The sequence below is a fragment of the Heptranchias perlo genome, chromosome 9 (assembly GCF_035084215.1).
Source record: "Heptranchias perlo isolate sHepPer1 chromosome 9, sHepPer1.hap1, whole genome shotgun sequence".
NCBI classification, from domain to species: domain Eukaryota; kingdom Metazoa; phylum Chordata; class Chondrichthyes; order Hexanchiformes; family Hexanchidae; genus Heptranchias; species Heptranchias perlo.
This window is the reverse complement of record NC_090333.1, coordinates 41,787,490-41,811,881: the sequence shown is the minus strand read 5'-3', so window position 1 is coordinate 41,811,881 and position 24,392 is coordinate 41,787,490. Positions and strand designations below refer to the sequence as shown.

At 39.0% G+C, this 24,392-nt stretch overlaps 1 protein-coding gene across 4 annotated transcripts in view; it reads left to right on the top strand.

The window, feature by feature from the left end:
- The window catches only part of patj (PATJ crumbs cell polarity complex component), a 355,365-nt gene that overhangs the window by 95,349 nt on the left and 235,624 nt on the right, over positions 1–24,392 (top strand). For 3 of the 4 annotated variants that reach the window (XM_067990266.1, XM_067990265.1, XM_067990264.1), the window contains exons 19-23: positions 7,277–7,486; positions 10,069–10,185; positions 11,895–12,233; positions 16,097–16,220; positions 22,965–23,160. In XM_067990266.1, the coding sequence (XP_067846367.1) occupies positions 7,277–7,486; positions 10,069–10,185; positions 11,895–12,233; positions 16,097–16,220; positions 22,965–23,160 (986 nt within the window). The remainder of the gene's footprint in view (positions 1–7,276; positions 7,487–10,068; positions 10,186–11,894; positions 12,234–16,096; positions 16,221–22,964; positions 23,161–24,392) is intronic. The other variant, XM_067990267.1, reaches the window with a different exon arrangement.

The following is a 24,392-nucleotide window of genomic DNA, read 5'->3' as shown; positions in this document are numbered from 1 at the left end:
CTCGTAATTGAATCTGTGCTGAAAGTTTGCCATTCGGTTTTTGTTGAAGATGCTGCAAGTGCATTCATTACCCAAACCGTAAAGAGTTAACTAAAGACATGTAGAATACTCTGACCTCAATAATCAGATGTAGATCATGCATAATACAGTGGAAATTTTAAGTTGCTTCTAGCTCAAACTGGTCAACAAGGTCATTATAATAGCTGTTTAGGAAAAACATTTCCTATAAATTGTAGTTGTGTTTTACCACAGAGTAAAGTTTTCAATACAGATTAAGTCTGCATTTAGTGCATGTTGCCAGATGAAATGCAGTCTTTCTGTAAGCAGACATTTTCCCCAGGGTCTAGAGAATGTGATTGACACCAGCTGTGTAATGGAACTTATGTATTTTCTTTCTGTATTTGCCAACTGTATGATAGAGTATTACCTTACCAAAAACATACATTTAAAGAATATTTGCAAGCCTCATTAAAATACTTTGTTAAAAGTTCTTCAATTTTTTTTCCTCCTAGTGTGTTTTAATGAGAAAATTATTTAAGAAATAAAACTGCTATTATAAATTTTATATGATTTTTAAGGAGGCTAACATGAATAAAATGTATGCTTAACAACCACATTATTTTGTGACTATTTTCAAAGCTTTACAAAGCATTCAGTAAAATTAGGATTACAACAGCATATTTTAATTTTTCAATTGTTCTGTGCCAGGGCCTTGCAGTCAATAATGGGAGATATAATTAGCAATTGTCATTGTCCAGAATTTGCTGGAGCAGCCCACCTCGTGATGTGCACCGTTTGTTAGAATTTTTTCCTCACCCTTCAGCTCAAATTTTTTGCAATACAAATTGCTGGAAGTGCGAGTTGTTAACGGGGTATAAGAACATAAGAACATAAGAAATAGGAGCAGGAGTAGGCTAATCGGCCCTTCAAGCCTGCTCCGCCATTTAATAAGATCATGGCTGATCTGATCCCAACCTCAAATCTAAATTCATGTCCACTTTCCTGCCCGCTCCCCGTAACCCCTAATTCCCTTCACTTCTAGGAAACTGTATCTGGGACCTTGGTGAACGAAGAGACAAAAGTCTATCTACTTAACCAGTGAGATTTAAGGATAGAGAAAGAAACAGAGCAGGAAATAGGGTGAATTAGTGTCAAATTAGGTAGAGAAAGAGAGGGAAAGAAAGATTGGATTAAGAGAGAAGAGAAAAAAGAGACAGAAAGGAAAAGTAAGAAAAATTAAAATGTTAAATTTTAAAAACCTCTAAGAACAATTTACTACCTACAGGAATGAGACTCCACAGTTTCAATTGTTCCCTTTCTGGGCTGGAGAGGTTGCGTGGCATTGCAAGAACATGAATCTCGTCATTAAAAGGGTCCTTGCGTCATTAAGTATCAGCCCTAACTTTCTGTGGCGAGTTTAATTCATTTTAACAGCTCAAATGCAGAAATTTCTTGAAACTCATTGGGAGGTTATGGTGAGCTGCCGGTTTCAGGAGGCTAACAGTGGAACTGCGTAAATTGTCCAGCAATTTGTGGAAATGCACAACTCATGGCGTATCTCTTCCTCGCCACAAATTGCTGGATTATTTACACAACAGTAACTCAGATGAAGGGAACATAATTGCAACACCCGTTGTAGACTGAATCTACATATGTATCTGAAAACTAACTTTTTATGCTGAAAGAGGAGGGAAAATAGACTTCAGTAACTTTGAACGCTTGCTTTAATTCATAGATATCTTTGTGATTTTTAATGCAGAATTTGAAGTTTTCTGTTTACAACTTACCAAGATCATATTGCACTTTCACTGGGAAAATTTGATATTAAAAAATCACTTCTATTCTTACATCAAATGTTCATTGTAATTTATAAATATTGCCATTGTCTAGGCTCCCTCATACCATGCATTATTTCTTGGCTAAAGGAGCAAACAGTTTTGACCTGTTTGCAGGCCTCTAGCAGTGTAACCCTAACTGGTGCCTGGTGATGTGTTAGAAATTGTTGATTACCTTGTCCAGTTCTTCCCCCTCTTCTACCCCCACTTCTACTCAATCCCACCTCAGGAAGCACTTTGCGATGGCCCCTAACTGATAACCTGGTTCACAGAAAGAATTATGTGTGATAAATTACAGTGGGACAGCATGTTAATCCACCAATGTCTGGTGTCACTGTAAAAGCAACATTTTATTACACGAGTTAAATATTATTTATTTAGAATCTAGAATCACATAAAAGTCAGAATCTATACACTTGAGGTCTTTTATGTCTAGAAATCATTACTTCTTGAGATATTTTATATTGTTTGAAGGTATCACCTGTTCTTGTCTTATCTAATTTAATTACATTTGTTAAAGCTGCTGGGCTGGGTTGGCTAATGTAATATAGAGGAGTCCTCTAATACTTGGGATAAATTAACACATTCATTAGAATGAATGCCTAGCAGTGAGTCAAGACTTCAGGAATTCTGTGTTTGTCAAGCAGGTAAGTAATGTGATAGAGATCTTCCTTTGCATCTTAATAGTTGTAAAATGAAGTCCTGGAAAGACTAACTTTTTCACCTGCCCTACTATGTGTGTGAGCTTGGGGAAAACTCCAAACTCTGTCAAAGAATACAAAAGTACTTATCAATCAAAACAAGGCAAAGTAGTATTTCAGGTAAATCATATGTAGATTTAGTCAGTTCTTCCCACTGTCTGCCTTGGTTTGATGTGACTCTTACTGACTGTCTAACGGAGCGCTGTACCACAAGCTGTCTGGTATAGAAGAATCTGCAATTCTGTGGGCTGCATGTTGTGGAAAGAGGTTTGTACTGACACAATGGAGAGACTGGAAGATGGGACATAATAAAGTGAAAGCTGGCAACTCAGTATCGGATTTGAAAAGTATCAGGAGTGCTCATCTCAACAAAAAGGAAGACGAGTTAAATTGTAAAATGGATTACCTTGGTAATTATGTATTCCATCGACATTTAGAATAACAGCTAATGTAAAAATGCTACCAGCATATTCACTAGAAAGTATAACTTGTTTTGTTTGGAGACAGCATGTTCAGCTGTGCCCCACTATCGTTGATGTATTGGTTGTTATAGCTCTATTGCTGGTGGGGGTAAAAATAATTTGAGATGGTAAAATAAGTTTATCACAGAAGAAAGGTATTGTGCAACATGACAGTGTATTGGCTTAAGTACGAAATATTTCAAATAGCATATTTGTGCCAATAAACTAAATTGCCCTAGTAACGATGCTATTTGCCCTATACTATTATAACATCGTTGAACATTGACAAATAATTCTTGCCAAGTTTTGGAAGGTCAGTTTTTGCATGCAGTCCTTGTGATTATCAATTTGTAGCGCTTCCCTTTGTAAGGTAATTCTTTACCATGGTTGACTTGTTCATTTTTGTTATAACTATCTATGTGATGTGGTTTGGGGCCAAGGAGCTCTACTTGATGCTATTTAGAGTTCATCTGTTGCACCATGTTCTACACTCATACACATTGATTGATGAGAACTTACAATAAAACTTCAAAATGCTTTACCAGATTGGACATGATTCAAAAGGTTCTGTTATGAGATATGCATTGAGGAGCAAACCTAGTTTGTCATGTAACCTGATTGTAGGCCTTTAAAACTGTAGAAGAAAAATGTTTCTCCTATACTTCGAACAATTTTGTTTCTGCTTTTAGATAATACAAGCTGGAATGTTCTATAATTTTTTGAAGTACTTTTAGGAAGAGATTTTGTACACTAGTGTCTCAGTCAAAAGTTTATTTGAGATTGAACAGCCACTTTTGTTGATATTTGCCACATGTGCTTTTATAATGCAGCTCTTCTTTCAAGCATTCCTTAGTTTTCCTAGAGGGAGGCATTTCAGCAGTAATGGTGAAATGAATTAAATGTTGGCAAGTTGCGCACTGCATGGTGTGTTCCAGATTTTCAATGCAAGAGCATTTAAGAAACCTAGATGCTAGTGTGAGATGCTGTTTGCATAGAGTGACTTGTTGCAACTGCCTGAAAGTGTGGGTTTAAAAGTTGCATGTGGAACAAAATGTTGCTGCAAAGTAGGGAATGTGCATGAATAAGCTGGCATAAATATGTTCCATTGTGAATTTGATTGTTTGTGATGATTCATGAAACTCCATGTTAGGCAACAAAGTTTTTGTGATTGATATATATGATTATTGTAGATTGTAATTTATCTAGCAAATTGTAATTGATATGTATGATTATTCTAGACTGTGATTTGTATAGAGAATTGTAAGTTTCACCCCATAGTATTGCCCAGTTCAATTACACAGTGATGATTATAAAACCAATAAATGGTTTTGTATTGAAGCATATCAGACTTTCAACATGTTGCACCACAGAGTGTTATGATACCCACAAAACTATTGGACCTGAAACACATTGAGCCATAGAGTAACAGGATACTTGCAAAGTACCAATTGGTGAGTCACCAATCTCAGCTGTGCTGGCATGGAGAGGCTTAAAGTAGAGGGCACTTGCTCACCATAGGAAGGGAAATTTGGCTGGACAGTTATCCCAGGCCATCATTGTGCACCTTCTACTGATTTTTTTTTAAAAACAGCATCAGCAAAAGCCTGAGAACAGATCATCTGCCTATTTTCTTAGTTGGGGAAGGTGTGTGGTACAGGGATTTAGGAAATTGAAAATACATAATTTTTTTCATTTAAAAAGTGTCTCTGCTTTTCTAGTGAACACTCATTTATATGTTAAGTTATATCATTCTCATCTAACCAACTTTACTCACCTAGGAGGCAACTGTTTAAAAGAAAAGTTTATTTTGGTGAGGACAAACTGTGAACAAAATTGCAGTGTATAAATCAATATGAAACACAAGTGAATTGTGTACCAAGTATGTGCACATGACAACCTTCACAGTATGTTAAATTTCACTGTGTTCTCTATTTTAGTCCAAATTGAAGAGTGATGGCAGTAGAATTTTGCAAAAAGGTTCTACATAAGTATTCAGGATCTGTTTTACAATTTTTATATATACATGTATAATACACACGTGCGCACACATGTCTTAAAATTACAGTAACTCACATCACAGTGAGGACTGACTAATCTGTTTTCCTTTTTTAATAGCAGGATTTGCAGAAGTTTTACAAATTCTTGGCATATAAATACTGAAATATTATTAACTAAGAGTTAAAGCCAGATAAATTCAAATTGGTTAATATCACAACTTGCTTAGTCCAATATGTCCCCACTCACTAGGTCCAATTGAGGAATGAAATTATACCCTATTACTTCAGAAAATTTCATACTGTCCACACTAGGAATCTTATCAGGTTATCACTGAATGTGAAACTCACATATCGTTCCAAATTACTTAAAGGAAGTGCAAATTTTGTAACTTTTCTATTGAATGAAACCTGTTAATGCCAGATATCATAAACCAATTCCAGTGCATGACTAATTCAGTCTAGTAGATGTGCATGTTATTTTGAATTAAATCTGACTGAACATATTCATTTTTCTTTACTGTATAACAGGATATCTTTGTACACAATTTACTTGTGATTCATAGTGAAAGGATTGTTAGTACACAATTGTCACAATGTAAAAATATCCTGTTTTTATAAAATGAGAACTGGAATGGATTAGTTGATTTTTGCATAAGCATGCCAGAAAGTGAACTAATAATGCCAAACATGCACATTCATTCATTAACAATTATGTTATAAATTTAAACTGTTTCTGTCACCTTTTACTAACACATTCATTGTGTTGCATAAACTGTATAAAAACAGGAAAAGAAAATTTATAGACCATTGATTTAAAAAAACAAATGTTTTGAGAAGATTTCATAGAAATACAGTAAATGGGGTAGTGAAGGAATACATAGTAATATATGTATGTAACAATGCATTTGTGATGTCAACAATTAATATTTGTGTAACTCAGTGTACTTTTTTTTACATAGAGCTGTTGAATGTTCCAAAAGCCAATTTCTCAGAGTACCAATCGTCCAATTATGTCTCTTCCGATATGGAACCCCTCCCCCCACCCCCACCTCACCTCTGCCCTCCAAGCACAAATCAAAGCATACTTTTTATTAACTGTATTGTATGAGGACTTTTTTGCTTGTTTATTGATTTTTTTTGATGCTTTGTGTTTCATGAAACACGCTAACAGAGAGGCACAATATTTTGTTACTTTGAAGCCTCAACTATACTTTACTATGTAGGGTAGTATGGGTTGTGTTTAGCATACTGCCTACTCACATTGCTGTTGACTGGGGGAAAGACAGAGCTCTGCATATGCAAGCTCGAATGCATGTATGCTCTTCTGCCTTCTATTCTGACTGCTGGTGACATTTCCAATGTATTTTTTCCATAGTGAGACCTGTAGAAACTCTTCTAACCACTTTTCACCAGGACCTGCTTTCTTTCTCTGACACAGTCTCTCTTTCAAATGACTGTTGCTTGGTAATAGTGAGTTACATCTCCTTGTATTTAATAACTTTAATACCTCATGGCTATACAATGTATGTTAACTCTAACCCAAGGAACCATTTTGACACCTTACGGTGCCAGTATATTTAGTTTCAGAAACCTTGCTAGAATTTATAGATCACTCTCACTTTCTTCATTTCTCATTTGCAATTTAACTTTCTTGACCCTCTGTGCGATATACTAGTCCATGGCTGAGTGTGCAGTCGGGCAGCTTGCTGCCATTCCTGTCCCTCCAGCTGATTGGAGAATAATATAGGCTGGGGGCTGATGACTGCCCCTTCAACATTACCCTTCTTTCCTAAAGGAAAGTAGTTGGCTTGCACTCAGGACCTTCACTGATGGTGTTGCAATAATCTGGAGCGAAATGCATGTTGAACTATACCTTATCATTCAGTGACACTGTGCTGGCATAGTAGCATGTTGTGTTTGCATAGTGGCATAGAGCACCTTATCCTTGCATGAATTTTCTTTAAGGTGTTTTACCTTGATCGATAAGTATTGGTTGATTTGTTCTTAATATTGTTAAGCTTTTGGTTAAGTTTTTTTTTTCATAAAATAAACGTAGAGCTCTCAAATTAGCGATGGCTTTGTTGACAGTGTGGCACACCAGTGCAAAACAAACCATCTGGAAAGTAGGTTTTTTTTTTCAAGTAATATTTATGGATTGAAGAATTGTTATAGTACAATGCCGAGAAAGCATGTGGGATTAATATATGCTATTTACCTTTGTCTTAGCTTGCTTTAGATCTTTTGTCTAATCTACTTCTTATGGTCTCTGGCTCCCTCTGCAGGATCCTTTAGATCCCGCACGCACTGTTATTGTTATTCGCTCTTTGGTGGTTGGTGGGGTTGCTGAATGTGATGGCAGGGTGCTACCTGGGGATCGGCTCATCTTTGTCAATGACCACAATCTAGAGAATACTGCTTTGGCAGAAGCTGTTCAGGCTCTGAAAGACGCTCCGTCTGGCAAGGTCCGCCTTGGCATCTGCAAACCAATGGTGGTAAGCACCAATAATGTTCATGAAATAGAAACATTTGATTACTTCATGGTTATAAAAGAATCTCTAGCTCTATGAAACCCCTTTTGCAAGACAAAAACTTTCAATTTATTTTGTTACCATGGAATTCTGTAATTTTTGCTTAAAATTGAATGCAATTCAAACATAACCTTTTTCTGTACAAGTCAACGTCAGACCACAGTATTTCGACGAACTGTTTCATTTGAAATATGTTCTTTTTGAATCTAATTGGGTCTGATATGGCTGATCATTTCAGTGTCAGATAACTTAATGATTACAATTTTATATATGGATACATTCGAAATTTCTAAAACAAGATAAAAACAAAAAAATTAAGTCACATGACTTCCTTATCTCTTAAAAAGCCCAAATGTTATAAATTTCACCACAAAAGTTACAGAATGCGAGCGAATGATTTTTTTCTTAGATGCATCAAATTTCTCAACTGTGATTTTTTAAAAATTTGCTCTTTATTAAAATGTGACTATATTTACATTGTTTTAGTGGAAGAGTCTGTTAGTCATGGAGAGTTTCCCACAGTCATGTATAAGCAACTTTGAAATTACCTTGTATTTTTAACAAAAGAAGTTGCAACTGAGAAATTTACACCAGCATATTAGTGTGCAAGTGACCCAAGAGGTATAAGGGAAACCCCTGGCAGAAGCATCAAATGGAGATAAATTTGGTTTGAAATATCTTTTCAAATTGCGCTGATCTTGTAACTAAGATGCTGTAGTAAATTTTTATATGGGTTTGGATAACAGGAAGAATGGAATATTATGGACTTGTTAAGCGGCAGGAATACCTGTCTATTATTGAATAACTATTTAATATTGGGTGTTGTTGCTGCTGCCCTGGGCCTTGCAATACTCCTAATCGAGGGAAACTAATAATTGTGCCCTTCATATTAAGCATTTGCTTAAGTATGTCATTAGTCATGCAGCTTTAATCCAACATTTTGGAATGCATTTTGGGAGGAAGAATGAGGAGAGGCAATATAAACTAATTATAAATGGTGTGCAGGAACAGAGAAATCTGGGGATTCACATACACAAATGTTTGAAGGTGGCAGGACAAGTTGATAAAACTGTTAAAAAAGCATACGAGGCTTAGAGTACAAAAGCAAGGAAGTCATGCTAGACCTTTATAAAGCACTGGTTCGGCCTCAGCTGGAGTATTGTGTTCAATTCTGGGCACCACACTTAAGGAAGGATGTCAAGGCCTTGGAGAGGGTGCAAAGGATATTTACTACAGTGATACCAGGGATGAGAAGCTGGGATTGTTCTCAGAGCAGAGAAGGTTAAGGGGAGATTTAATAGAGGCTTTCAAAATTATGAGGGGTTTTGATGGAGTAAGTAAAGAGAAACTGTTTCTACTGGCAGAAAGATCGGTAATCAGTGGACACAGATTTAAAATAATTGGCAAAAGAACCAGAGGGGAGATGAGATTTTTTTTGCAGCGAGTTGTTATGATCTGGAATGCACTGCCTGAATGGGTGGCGAAAGCAGATTTAATAGTAACTTTCAAAAGGGAATTGGATATATACTTGAAAAGGAAATATTTGCAGGGCTACGAGGAAAGAACAGGGGCGTGGGACTAATTGGATAGCGCTTTCAAAGAGCGTGCATAGGCACAATGGTCCGATTGGCCTTCTGCGCTGTATGATTCTGTGATTCCCTGAATAGATCAGTTATAATATCTTAATATCATGCTGGGAACCGTTCTTTGCTGCCCTGCAGAACCTTGCCTAATTCATGTTTAAGCTTGGACAATGAGCTAGGCTATTAGACATGGGGGCTATCACAGTGAGCAATCCTGTTCTCATGCAGTGTCCACACACCCTCGCTCCAATAGGGGTCACTGCATAATGATCAGAAGTAAGAACTTGGCTCACTTTCTTTTCTCCTTCCTGGCTGAAGGTAACTGTAACAATCCTATTACTGCTGGTTAAAATCAACTAGCTGTGTGGAAAGTAGGGATTCAAACTGCGACCTTGCTGATCTGTATGTCTTAGCCCCACACCAGACTGATCACTAAATCATTAGAGAAGCCTTTATTTTTTTTAATAAAGTACTGCTGAGTTTCATAATCTTGTTATTAAGGCATATGTAACCCCCGCCCCGCCCTCGCCTGTCTGATTTCTCTCCTACAACTGCTTAAAGGATAAATGTCAGATTTTACCCATATGGGTGACATTTAATGAAGTTTTGAGATGAATAACAACAAGATCTCAAACTTGAGAAATCTAATTTTGGGCATAATAAAAGTATGCCATAAATTTCTAAATGTATATTGTCAGCAGAATGTGTATGTGTGAAAACCATTGATCTTCATCTGTGTGCTTAGGTGTTGACCACAGTAAAGTGACAAAGTTGAAGCCTTAATGAGGAGATATACAACTCATTATAAATATCACTTGGATAAATTGTTGTTTTCATTGTATTTCTTATCATCCTTAACAAATGGAATTTTGTGACACTTGTGATAATGATTGAGGCTAAAAGAAGTGTCATAGGCTAGTAAGGACTCGATTTAATTTGCAAAACCGGTATTTTTCTTCTCAGACTGAAGCAAATGAAAATGACAATTCAAACTTCAACTCAAGTGCTACCATAGAGAATATAAAATGTGACTCAGAAATATTGAATTTAGTCTGTTCCTCAAACCTGCCAGAACCCCACGTAAGTGCTTTTGCGTTAGGAATTTAAAATTGATTTTATGTGAATTGATGTGAATAATATGTACATACCATTAATTTAAATATATCTTAATCTTTTTTCATAAGAATCTTCACTTTGGACAACATAGTGGTGAATGCCACTCAGTAGAATTAACTGACCGTTGAACACTACTGATCTATATTTGTAGGGGGAAGAAAAAAACAATGATAATACTTATTTTGGCATCATTTTCTTCTGGTACCATGCTAATCATAGGAATCTCTGACCCAAGTGTGTTTATTGTTAAATTTAAAAAAAAAGATCAAACTCACTATAATTTTTGGATTAATTGCAATTTAATTAGAACTTTCTGTAGATTGGAAACCAAATAATTGAAAAAGTGCTTTCTGCACTATGAACTATTCAGAAACAGGTTGATCAGTGCAAAATATGTTGCAATGGGTTATTTAAATCAAAATAATTGTACATAACTGTGGGGCATTTTGGGAAAAAAAAGAAACAAGAACAGAAACAGATCATACCAGTCAGCATACGTAAAGAAAATGACAAAGTAATGTTTCGGCTGTAACCCATAGCTGTAAACATAAGCAAGCCTTTAGAAGGATTGAAGGGGAAAAAAAGAAGAGAAATGGCAGATACTCCAATTGTGGATTGGAAGTTAATGTGTTGACTGACCTGCAAATTGCTTATTAGAAAACCATTGGCTGATATAAAAGATCATATCAATCAGATAATGCAAATACATTAAAGAAGAAGAATGTGCAACTAGTTAAAATGATGAAAAAACATGGGAAAGGCCCACATGAGGAAAAAGGCAAGAAAATATGGGAAATTAAAGAGAGAAAAAACCCCACAGATGCATGAGATCTGAAATATAAACAAAAAAATACTGTAAATGCAGTCCCTGGAAGAGAAACAACAGACCTAGAGCCATGACACAGACTTCCTGTCAGGACTGTGTTCTGTTGAAGAGTCTACTCCCAAAGTGACAACACAATTCCCCCTCCTCCAGACATTGACTCACTCCACACCACTGGCACCCTCTGCTGTGAAGAAACTAGGGGTTATATAGCCAATGGCTTAAGTCGCTATTCAGGTCAGATCAATCATGAGTTTTAAGCATACTCCAGAGCATCTATATAACTTATTGGTATTTGAAGGCTCATTCAGAGTTAACCCAGCATTCTCTGGTCTCCTTCTATGCTGTATCATTCGATGATTCTATGCTTCTAAAACATTCAGCCCATCGTGCCTGTGCCGGGTTTTGAAGCTTCTGATCATATATAACGTGTTGGCTTTAATTTTTTCCTGTAGAAAAGCTTTTGTAAAATTCAACATTTGCTTGAAGACATACAGCTCTCTCAATTCTCTGATGCCCTAATAAAAAATAAACTGGTAATGCTTGAGAATGACCTTTTGTCATTAGAATTTACATGGTTTTCTTAACTACACCAAGCTTTTTTAATATTTGGAACACAAAGGAGAAAATATGGCACAGCATATAAAAATGAATTGCAGAATTGCTCTTAGAATTCAGATGATCACATTTTTCCTTATCAAACATTATTACAGTTAAAATATTTTTTGATATTCAAAATTATTGTGAAGAGGTCAGTCAGTTATTTTCTGTATTAATGCATAAAATAAATGTCTTGTGGATACATTTCAAGTAAACTCAATCTAGCAGTATGTTTCTTTGCTGCCAATAGGAATTTGAGGATGCTTCATTTTCCCAAGAAGAACTAGTTGATGAACCTGAGGTGCATTTACAGTTGTTGAAATTACATCCTAGCAAGACTGGCAATGAGGGTGAATTTTGGGCAACAGAGAGGTTAGCAAGAGGTCAATGGAGCCAAAGTAATGAACAGCAGGAAATGTTGGTGGATGACGAAAATGAGATGGACCAAGTGATCTATGAAAATGTTAACCAGCAAGCTATAAACGATCAGCTGGAATTTTCTGAGTCTGCCGACCCAATAAATGTAAAAAGAACCGATGATCAACTACTTAATGCTTCATGTTTATTCCAATATAATAATGCAAAAGAGGTAAGAATAACTTTACTGATGCATAACCTGCTCCTGCAATGTCCCATCCACTAACTGAGTTTCTAAACTTACAGGTACTCGGACTGTCAGTAAGTTGATTCAACCCAACCTGTAAACATGCAATATAGTAATTAGAACAACCTGGGCACCATCTTCCTGTTACTTTGCTTCCTTTAGAGAAAAGCATGGTGCTCACATTTTTAATCTATTTGTTTCCTAAGTTATAATTGTCCTTGTGCCTTAGTTAGTTGCTACAGTGACATTTCCTTTTAAAAGTGTACTGCATTTAAGGACTTGGGAATTGCTAGACGAATAAAGGCCATGATCCATCTAGTTCGCCTTCTACCATCCTGGTAATCGCATGATACAACGATAATGGAGTTGTTGATTAAACATTGCAATCTATTAGTTTAACCCCTGGTGGTGGAAAGCTATGGGAACCATAGGTTCAAAGTTATCTGCTCCTTCCAAGCATGCTACACTTTCCATATGTATCCTGCTAAAATAAAATTAACTGAGTTGAAGATGTTACAGGGGCAGGTATAACTAACTTTGTGCACAATCTTAAAAGTTCTGGAGCAAAATTATTTTATTTTCACACTTTGTAACCACTTTCTCATGGGTGGCTCTGCTTATGCAGCAATTTCTTCCATGGCCATCAATAACCAAAACTAATCCCTGTCCTTGTGTGTGGCTATGTTTTTTTCCTATCTCTTCCCCGCCCCCCGCCGCCCCCCCCCCCCCCCAACGCTGTGTCTCTACCTCTCTCGCTCTCTCTTTCCCTCCCCCCCCCCCCCCCCCCCACCCCTCTCCCCCGCATAGGTAGCGATCCTACGACACTGTTCTGGTTGATAGTGACTTACAATACATAATAGCTCCAAAACCTCTGTGCTGAAAGATATTTGCTTAATTTGCCGGCAGTTTAAAGAGAGTTCTTTTTATGGAAATAATGGATTTCCCCCTTGGGATCCCGTTGTTCCTGTGCTTTGAGGAGGAGGAGGAGGATGATGAGGGCATGGAGGAGGAGAGGATGGAAGCCAGGCAATACTCATCCTGTGGGTATCAATGCCATGTAGACTACAGAACGTGGAGGTCCTATCTTTTTCTCATTGATAGTGTCTTAGAAGACTGCGTTTTCTCCCTGACAGCATGACAAACATATGCCAATTGTTGGAATCTGACCTGCGGCCTCGTTCCACACGGGACACAACCTTGTTATTGGCTGTGAAGATGACAACAGCACTAAATTTTTATGCATCTGGATGTTTCCAAGTGGCCTCTGGTGACATTAGTCAATTAGCGGTGCATCAGAGCATTACACAGTGACGGGTGCCCTGTTCAGGCACTCCTCTGAGTTTATTAATTCTCCATGGTCCCAGCAAACAGTGAGAGAGAGAACAATTAACTCCTTTAAAGTGACTTGATTTCTCCAAGTGCAGGGTGCCATTGATGCCACTCACATGGCAATAAAGGCCTTGTTTGAGAGCTCCATCAATTTCATGAACAGTGCCTGAGAATAAAAGAATCATGGCTGCTGCCTGGGTAGATTGTGAATAATGCAAAGCACCTCATTCTTCATGTCAATGTATGCTACCCAGGAAGCAGCCATGATTCTTTTATTCTCAGGCAATCCAGGATATATGCACTGCTCAGAAGTGCAGTGTGTCAGGATGGCTGGTAAGAGGGGGTGGGTGTACTCACTTCAGCCATAACTGATGACTCTTATCTGAGGGCAGAGACCGAAAACAGTTACAATGAACATTGAGTGGTACACAAATAATAGTTAAACAAATCATTGGAATTCTCAAGTCCTGTTTCCATTGCCTGGATAGATCAAGGGAAGCCATATGGTGCAGTCCAGCAGGGCTTTGAGAATTATAGTGGTTTTCTGTGTCCTCCATAATTTGGCCATTATAAAGGAATCGGATCTTCCAACTGCAGAACGTGAAGGTGAAGAGGAAGAAAATGGAGACCATCCTGTTGCCAGCAACATGCGCCATCAGGCAGGAAATTTTCAATTTATTCCACTAAAAAGGGCATGTTCCATCTGCATAAAGCCCTTGATTATTCCTTAACTTGCTCTCAGATAACCATTACCCAACTTTGTATCATCTCTAATATCCTCTCTGAGAGGATACTCACTTGGTAGGAGGTACATAGTGAGATGGCGGATTTATCACAGGATGAATTACAGAGCACCAGAGAGCCACAGGAGCTGGGAGGAAATGATGAGGTAACAGCCATCTATCCCTAGAGGAGACAGAAACAACAACCCTTGGCTAACAAGACCAAGGATAATTTCATTTAAGGCAGACATTCCATTATTCTTTTAGGCAATGCAACATACCCATGACTTTTCACTTAAACTCTACAGGAAATGTGATATGGGACAGTAGAATGGTAGGAGAGGGACATTTGGCCTGGAAAGTGGGGGGGGAGGGGTTGGTGAGGATATTCTGTGCTTAATAACTGTCTTGTACATCTCTTTTACACTATGTAGTTCTGTGGCGATGAATCACATCTCCAGCATTATTTCAGCACCTGCATAAGCCCTTGTGCCTTCATTTATCTTGACCAATCTGGTGGTGCATTATAATGTTTATGGCACTGAATTGTCATTGCTGAGGTGGTTGAGGTGGCATTAACTGCTTGAAACTCCTTTTTCTGAGGCTTCCGTTCCTGGGTGCCAAAGAGCCTTTCTCCTCGCTTGTATCTCTGCCAACATGACCTCCACTTCAGCTTCAGAAAACCTTTGGGCTTTGGCCATTGCAGACCCATCCAATGTTGTTCCTCCTTCTGCTATTGCAATTCTTACCAGTGCCAGCTTGATGGCTGATGAATGCATTCTCTTAGTCTAGCTCCTCTCTCTCCTAATTGAAATGCTGTGCCTCTGGCTTTCTAAGCTGCTGCAGTACTTCTCTTCCTCCCAGTAGTGGAGAGGCAGTCGGGAGTGGGATTCTCACCCTGAATACTTAATTAGACCCCCTCGAGGAAAATGCGGTCAAGTGCTGATGGGGTTACTGGTACAGGAGGAAGTTCTCCCCCTTCCCCCAAGCCATATTTCCGATAGGCCCAGGAAAATCCAGGCCCATGCTGCGTTCATCATGGGCATGTTTTTTAACTTTTGGGTTGCTGTGTACAGTGGAAAGAATTGTGTAATACAGGACTGGTTTCCTTTGATGTCACATCAGTATGCCCAAATGAAAATTGTATTTGCATTTCCAGTTCTGACAAAAGGTTTTCGACCTGAAATGTTAACTGTTTCTTTCTCCACAGATGCTGCTTGACTTGCTGAGCTTCTCCAGCATTTTCTGTGTTTATTTCAGATTTCCAGCATCTGCTGTATTTTGCTTTTGATGGGGAAATTGTATTTGAATCTCTTCAGTTCTTTAAACAAAAGTTACCAACTTAAATGTTATTTAACACGACTTTTTATTGTTGAATTGGAAAAGAAATTGAATCTGTTGAATACACTTTAAAAGTGCTGCTTAAAACTTCTGTTAACAGGACTTAAGGCTGTAAGGATGATAAATGAAATTTAAAACAATATTGCTGTGCTGTAGCTGAGAAATAATTTTGTTTGAACATAAATATTTATCAATAAAAGGTATGAATGAGATTTAGTAATCTTCATAATTAATGACTTAAACACATTTGACTATTTCTATTTTGAGACAATGGATACTTTCTATGTGCCAAAATCTCCTACATTGTCTGTAAAGATTGAAGTGGATGTCATAGGTGGCATTTCCACTTTATATGTTCTTCACACTGAAATGATCTAAATCTATGTGTTGCTGTCAGAACTAAATTCAAGTTAATTCACTGGTAATATGCACTAATGTATTTTGTTTTCTTTTCAGGATGAAGGGAAGTTCAATGGAAGTTCCCTGTCTTCCTCAATGTATTCAGAAGGCAGTGACCAAGGGATGATGTCTGTAGATTATGAAAGAACTGTCACCATCATGAGAAATGGCCTTGATTTAGGTTTGACCCATTTTAAATAACTTATATAATTGGATAAGACTGTCCACTATGTCTTCATTTAATCAATGCTTCAAAGCATATCAAAAAATCCTGAAAAATTTTCAACAGTAGTACAGTACCCATTGCTTCAAGAACTTCCCCCACCCCCCAAACTCTCCATTTCTCTGACCCTGGCTCCTTGTTCAGCCACCTTTCTTTGCCCTACCATTGGCAGCCATACCCTAAGGTCTGGAGTTCCATACCTCAATCCCTCTGCCTCTCTACCTCCCTCTCCTTAAAGCCTTTCCTTAAAACCCACCTCTTTGACCAAGGTTTTGGTTACTTCTTCTAATCCATTCTGCTTCTAGACATCTCCTGCATCTTGACCCAGGATGGCTGTATCAGTAGCTACACTAGTTAAAGTGATTTTCTCAGTCCCCAGAGGCAGTGTGGCTGCTCTCTGCCACTGGCACACGTTTTTGGCTTGGCGTCTTTTTTTGATTTGCCTCTGTGAAGTGCCCTGGAAGGTATTTCTTTGTGAAATGCACCATTTAGATGCAACTTGTCATATGCACTAAATGTCAGAGGATAATTAATATTTCATTAAAGCTGTCAATCATGAATATGAGACTGAAAGCTTTCATACAGCAGTATCTCAAGAACATTTGAATACTGTTAAATTGTAAGTATAGCCAATCAACAACGTTGTGGGGCATCAGCTAGCCACCTCCCCCAAAATGCACAAAGAGAGAAAGAACTTGTATTCATAAAGGTCTTTAGACACATTTGGTAATTGTCAGATTTTCCTACCCACAACTAACAGAATTATTTTTAGAAGATAGCTAACTGAGTTCCATATTAAATTCATAATATATTGGCCTATCAAAATTACATATGACAAATAGAAATTTTGTAAATAAGATGGCAGGGGTCATCACACCTCTCAACATGCTGCTTTATTTATGTACTCAATTTCTACCTCTTACGTTCATTATAAAGCAGGTTACACAACTGCATGATAGCTAATATGTACAAGGTTAAAGGAGGGTACTAGGATCAGCTGGGAGAGCTCCCCCTGGGGACCACCCAGTGAGGAGGCAAGGTCTCTGGTCCAGGAGCATGGAGGACTGGGATCTGGGAGCATCCAGGAGTGCTGAGCACTAAAAGGGAATGTCTGGGTGCATTGAGGGAGGGGGGGGGGGAAGGATAGGGCACACCAAGGCTGTTCTGGGCAGAGAACACTGCCATATCTGTGCCAGTGGCAGAGATGAGCCACATTACCTCTGGGAACTGAGAACGTTACTTCAGCTAATGTAGCTACTGATACAGCCATCCTGGGAGAAGAAGCAGGAGGTGTCTAGAAGCAGAATGGATGTGCAGATGTGTGAAAGGTGATTTATATGCAGTGTGTGGAGCTGCAGTTGTACATAAAGAAAGATGGTGGCTCAGAAGCTAATAGAGAAGACAGGCAACCAAGAGCAAAGGTTTGTACAGGAAGGGCTGGACATGTCTGGGAGGAGAGGAAGAGACTAAAGTCATGCATGCGTAGAGGCTGGCATCAGGGCTAAGCGCCATTTGAAAGAATCAGGCTCCAGAACCAAGTAGAGGGCAAATTTGAAGCCCTTAAGAGAGGAGAAAATTGTTTTGGATATTTGTTTAAATGGCACAGTGGTTGCATGATACATTTTGTGATTTTTTTTTCTCCCCCTCACACCCAGTTTTGTTAGTTTTAGTGGTATATAATGGGAGTGATGGGATGCCAACATAGCTGCAGAAATTTTAAAAAATATATTTTCTCAGGATGCCATTAGTTCCTTTTTTTTGTTAATGGGAATTTTAGACATAGTGAAATAACTGTTTGTTTTGCTTTTGATTGTCTCCTTTTTAATCAATGTGAAATTTGAGCCAATCACCATTTGTTGTGCTGTACAAACCCATTGGACACATTCCACTTTCCCAAGCTCTATAGTCATTCACCATTGACAATAATCCTAACAGGAATATATTATCAGGGATATGAGTTGCAAAAGGACGAAGGTGATAACTGTTCATTTGATGTAATTTTGTTTTTGAGTAGGTGCTCCCTTATTCACCAGTACTCCTCTTAACATTGTTCCATACCTTTGTATTGAGGCCATCAGCCATTGAAAGGCTAAGTATCTACCAAGAGTAATTGATACTGTAAATACAGATATAACAAATACAGGACATAGGGAGGGGGAGAGAGAGGAGGAAGTGTTATTTGCCTTTCTTGCTTTAATTACATTTCATAGAATTAATTACAGTTCATAGAATTTCATAGAATTCTTCAATAAGATGGAAAATGAAGTAGTTCAATCTGAAACTAGGGTCCTAAATCTAAACAAAGGAAACTACGAAGGTTTGAGGGGTGAGTTGGCTATGATAGATTGGGGAGCTCCATTGAAAGGCATGACGGTGGATAGGCAATGGCTAACATTTAAGGAACGAATGCATGAATTGCAACAGTTATACATTCCTTTCTGGCGCAAAAACACAAAAGGAAAAGCGGCCCAACCATGGCTAACAAAAGAAACTAAGGCTAGTATTAGATCCAAAGAGGAGTCATATAAAGCTGCCAGAAAAAGTAGCAAGCCTGAGGATTGAAAGCAGTTTAGAATTCAGCAAAAAAGGATCAAGAAATTGATTAAGAGGGGAAAAAGACAGTATGAGAGTAAACTTGCAAGGAACATAACAGTAGACTGTAAAAGCTTCTACACGTATGTAAAAAGAAAAAGCTTAGTGAAGACAAATGTAGGTCCCTTACAGTCAGAAATGGGAGAATTTATAATGGGGAACAAGGAAATGGCAGAGCAATTAAACAAATACTTTAGTTCAATTTTCACGGAAGAGGACACAAATAACTTCCTAGAAATGCTAGGGAACCAAGGGACTAGTGAGAAGGAGGAATTAAAGGAAATTAGTATCAGTAAAAAAAATAGTGGTGGAGAAATTAATGGGACTGAAAGCCGATAAATCCCTAGGGCCTGATAATCTGCATCCCAGAGTACTAAATGAGGTAGCCATGGAAATAGTGGATGCATTGGTTGTCATTTTCCAAAATTCTATAGATTATGGAACAGTTCCTGCAGATTGGAAGGTGGCAAATGTAACCCCACTATTTAAAAAAGGAGGGAGGGAGAAAACAGGGAACTACAGACCTGTTAGCCTAACATCTGTAGTAGGGAAAATGCTAGGGTCTATTATAAAGGATGTGATAACAGGACACTTAGAAAATATCAACGGGATTAGACAAAGTCAGCATGGATTTATGAAAGGGAAATTGTGTTTGACAAACCTACTGGAGTTTTTTGAGGATGTAACTGGTAGAATAGATAAGGGAGAACCAGTGGATGTGGTGTACTTGGATTTTCAGAAGGCCTTTGATAAAGTCCCACATAAGAGGTTAGTGTGCAAAATTAAAGCACTTGGGATTGGCGGTAATATACTGGCATGGATTGAAAATTGGTTAACAGACAGGAAACAGAGAGTAGGAATAAATGAGTCTTTTTCGGGGTGGCAGGCGGTGACTGGTGGGGTACTGCAGGGATCAGTGCTTGGGCCCCAGCTATTCACAATATATATCAATGATTTGGATGAGGGAACCAAATGTAATATTTCCAAGTTTGCTGACGACACAATTGTGAGTTGTGGGGAGGATGCAAAGAGGCTTCAAGGCGATTTAGACAAGTTGAGTGAGTGGGCAAATACATGGCAGATGCAGTATAATGTGGATAAATGTGAAGTTATCCACTTCGGAAGGAAAAACAGAAAGGCAGAGTATTATTTAAATGGTGATAGATTGGGGAATGTTGATGTACAAAGGGACTTGGGTGTCCTTGTACACCAGTCACTGAAAGCAAACATGCGGGTGCTGCAAGCAGTTGGGAAGGCAAATGGTAACTTGGCCTTCGTTGCAAAAAGATTTGAGTATAGGAGCAAGGATGTCTTACTGCAGTTATACAGGGCCTTGGTGAGACCACACCTGGAGTATTGTGTGCAGTTTTGGTCTCCTTAACTAAGAAAGGATATACTTGCCATAGAGGGAATGAAGCGAAGGTTCACCATACTGATTCCTGGGATGGCAGGACTGTCGTATGAGGAGAGATTGGGTTGACTAGGCTTGTGTTCACTAGAGTTTAGAAGAATGAGAGGGGATCTCATTGAATCGTATAAAATTCTGACAGGGCTAGACAGACTGGATGCAGGGAGGATGTTTCCCCTGGCTGGGGGGCCTAGAACGAGGGGTCACAGTCTCAGGATAGGGGGTAGGACATTTAGGACTGAGATGGGGAGAAATTTATTCACTCAGAGGGTGGTGAACCTGTGGAATTCTCTACCACAGAAGGCTGTGGAGGCCAAGTCACTGAACATATTTAAGAAGGAGGTAGATAGATTTCTCGACACAGAAGGCATCAAGGGGCATGGAGAGAGCGGGAAAATCGTATTAAGATAGAGGATCAGCCATGATCATACTGAATGGCGGAGCAGGCTCGAAGGGCCAAATGGCCTACTCCTGCTCCTATTTTTTATGTTTCTAAGTTTCATTTACTTGACAGCTGAAGAAAAATAAAGGCTATTCTTTGTGAAGTTTCAACTTTCTGTGATGGATGTCAGAATGCAATATGATCACTCAGTAATAAATACATAATTACTTGATGTCCAAAAGCTCCTCGAAGAGCTTTATTATAAACTTAATAGGATCTTTACTTTCCAAGTATGTTCCATCGTAGGGTGATAAAATTTAGTGCTGGAAATATTGAATTGTAATTTTTAACCTTTTAATGGGAATATTTTTAAATGGAGAATTTCAGTGGCACTTGTATGTGAATGAATGGATTAGAGACTGGTTACTATAGCTTGAAATGTGAGTGGACTTCCATGATAAAAAAAATACAGCTAGTGGTTGAAAATTAGCATAGTGTCATACCATTGAGAGATGCTTTTTCATTAATGACCAAGTTCAGCAAGTAAAGAAATTATTTTTTGTGTGCTCCTAGAATTGCTTCGATCTCCGGTTTTCTGCCAAATAAAAGTTTTTTCAAAATAATCCAAAACAATAAATGTTTTTTGCGTCTTTCTCCATTAACAAACTCCTTCGAAAAAAGACTTTGGTATTATGTTAAATGCATAGTGTTAGATTTTATATGCCACCAAATATCTTATTTAAATGATGTTGCTCACACACTGGGGTAGAAATTTGTCTGGCCCTGACAGCGAGCACCCAAACTGAGGGGCCTGAGGCCAGCTCAAAATTTGGGCTTGGGTCTCATTTGAATATATTTGCCGAGCTGCTGGTGCCTGTGGTGCCTCCTCAGGCAGCTCGCTTGTTTGGGAATATGGACTTCAGGCGGGTTGCCTCACCGGCAGCGGGGGGAGTGTAGCCGATCGTGGTCAACAGTGGCTACCATGAGTGCTGTGGGATCAAGAGGAGCACTCCTGCTCTTTCTGGCTCCACGTGAATTAAAAAAAATGTAAGCTAACCATTTTGGTGGCGGCCGCTTGCTAGACCACATCAATGCCTACAAAACCTAAGCGGAGCAGGCATGGTGCCTGCTCCACTCAGGGCAACCCAAATTCCCTAATGGGTCCCAAAATAGGCATAAGGCCCTTTATTAGCATATGCAACGGGCCAAACGCCTGTTTTAGACGGAAGCCTGAAAATTGTCTCAGGCATTCCTTGGGGCATAGGGCAAAGTCTTTCAAAATTTGTCATTTTTGTCCTGTTTTCCATCTGGAAAACGGATGCAATCCTGATCAATTTCTGCCCTACTATCTAATGAGCTGCATTGCAAAGATTTGCAGCCATCTCTATTTCTAGCCTGTAAGTTTATAAAAAATTTATTTTTAGATGTTTGTGACATATTTTTGCTAGTGTCTTTCATGGAAACTGTAGCCAGTAGTATTGTACATTTCAACAAAAAGTGCAGAACTGGTGCATGATTTTCTGCTAATTATGCTGCAACATATGCTGGACGGAGTCAGGAAATTCTTCAGGAGCTGCTCCTCCAGCTCCCTCCTTATCATTGTCACTTCTGGCATTTTCCGCTAAAAAGTGATATTGGGCATATAATATGTTTGCCCAAATTGGGTCAGCATATTATGAGTAGATACAAATGACAGGATTTCTAACATTTTGCACCACCCACCTCCCACCACGTTGATTCATTTATGGAAACCGCCTGAGCCCAGAAATTTGGGCAGGGTCAGGCATGTATCCTGGCTAACGAAACTCCTGCCCTGCTGAAGATGTACCAGGATTCCGCTGGAACAGAAAATCCCAGCCCTTGTGTCTATAGAAATATATATAACATTTTTTCTCCTGCTGCCATTATAGACACACTGGAGCCTGGATGTCCTCATCGGGATTACTTCAATTTTGGCATTAACTCTCTTACTTGAAATGGGAAACTGTCGGTGCTAAAATAATGCTGATCAGAAAATCTAAGTTCCAGTCTGTTCATTTGCTTTCATTTACTAGTGCAGAATTATCCTTTTACTACTATGGGAAAGATCATGTAGCTGATTGCTAACTGCAACATACACCTGATACAACACTGAATTTGGTAGTTTCTGGCCATAGGCGTTATGCTTTTCCTATATCCTTTTTTTTGTGTATTGAGTGCCAAACTTAGAGCATAAACCGTCTGCAAGGTAGACTGTGCTGACCTTTTCATCTCCCATTGTATTACTCTGTTAAGTTGTGATTAAATATGCTTACATTGAATTTTTTTTTACATGTTCCAGGATTGAACATAAAAAATGATCACAGAGGACCTGGAGCAGTCATCAAACATATTGATAATGAGGGAGCTGCTGGAAGAGATGGACAACTCCAGGAAGGAGATTATATTGTTGCAGTGAACAAGGAATCCATAAGTGGTCTAAGTTCTGCTCAGATGCATTATGTTTTTGCTAATCGAGCACTAATTGAAGAAATCATGTGAGTAATTTAACTTTTTTTACTGTATTTGTGGTTGTATTTCACCTTCTTAAACCTGCTATAACTTATTTTTGGTTTTGAATATAGTAGTGTATATTGTCCCAGTTTCTAACACATATATTCAGAACCTCTCTGGCCACAGGGGATGTGCCAGAGGACTGGAGAACCGCTAATGTAGTACCATTATTCAAGAAGGGTAGTAGGGAAAAACCGGGGAACTACAGGCCAGTGAGCCTAACATCAGTGGTAGGAAAATTATTGGAAAAAATTCTGAAGGACAAAATTAGTCTCCACTTGGAGAAGCAAGGATTAATCAGGGATAGTCAACATGGCTTTGTCAAGGGAAGATCATGTCTGACTAATTTGATTGAATTTTTTGAGGGGGTGACTAGGCGTGTGGACGAGGGTAACGCAGTGGATGTGGTATACATGGATTTCAGTAAGGCCTTCGATAAAGTCCCGCACAGGAGACTGGTCAAGAAGGTACGAGCCCATGGAATCCAGGGTGCCTTGGCACTTTGGATACAAAACTGGCTTAGTGGCAGAAGGCAGAGGGTGATGGTCGAAGGTTGTTTTTGTGACTGGAAGCCTGTGGCCAGTGGGGTACCACAGGGATCGGTGCTGGGTCCCTTGCTGTTTGTGGTCTACATTAACGACTTGGATATGAATGTAAAAGGTATGATCAGTAAGTTCGCTGATGATACAAAAATTGGTAGGGTGGTAAATAGCGAGGAGGATAGCCTCAGTCTGCAGGACGATATAGATGGGTTGGTCAGATGGGCGGAACAGTGGCAAATGGAATTTAACCCGGAAAAGTGCGAGGTGATGCACTTTGGAGGGACTAACAAGGCAAGGGAATACACAATGAATGGGAGGACCCTAGGCAAGACAGAGGGTCAGAGGGATCTTGGTATGCAAGTTCACAGATCCCTGAAGGCGGCGGAACAGGTAGATAAGGTGGTAAAGAAGGCATATGGGATACTTGCCTTTATTAGCCGAGGCATAGAATATAAGAGCAAGGAGGTTATGATGGAGCTGTATGAAACACTGGTTAGGCCACAGCTGGAGTACTGTGTGCAGTTCTGGTCGCCACACTACAGGAAGGATGTGATCGCTTTGGAGAGGGTGCAGAGGAGATTCACCAGGATGTTACCAGGGCTGGAGCGCTTCAGCTATGAAGAGAGACTGGGAAGATTGGGTTTGTTTTCCTTGGAGCAGAGGAGGCTGAGGGG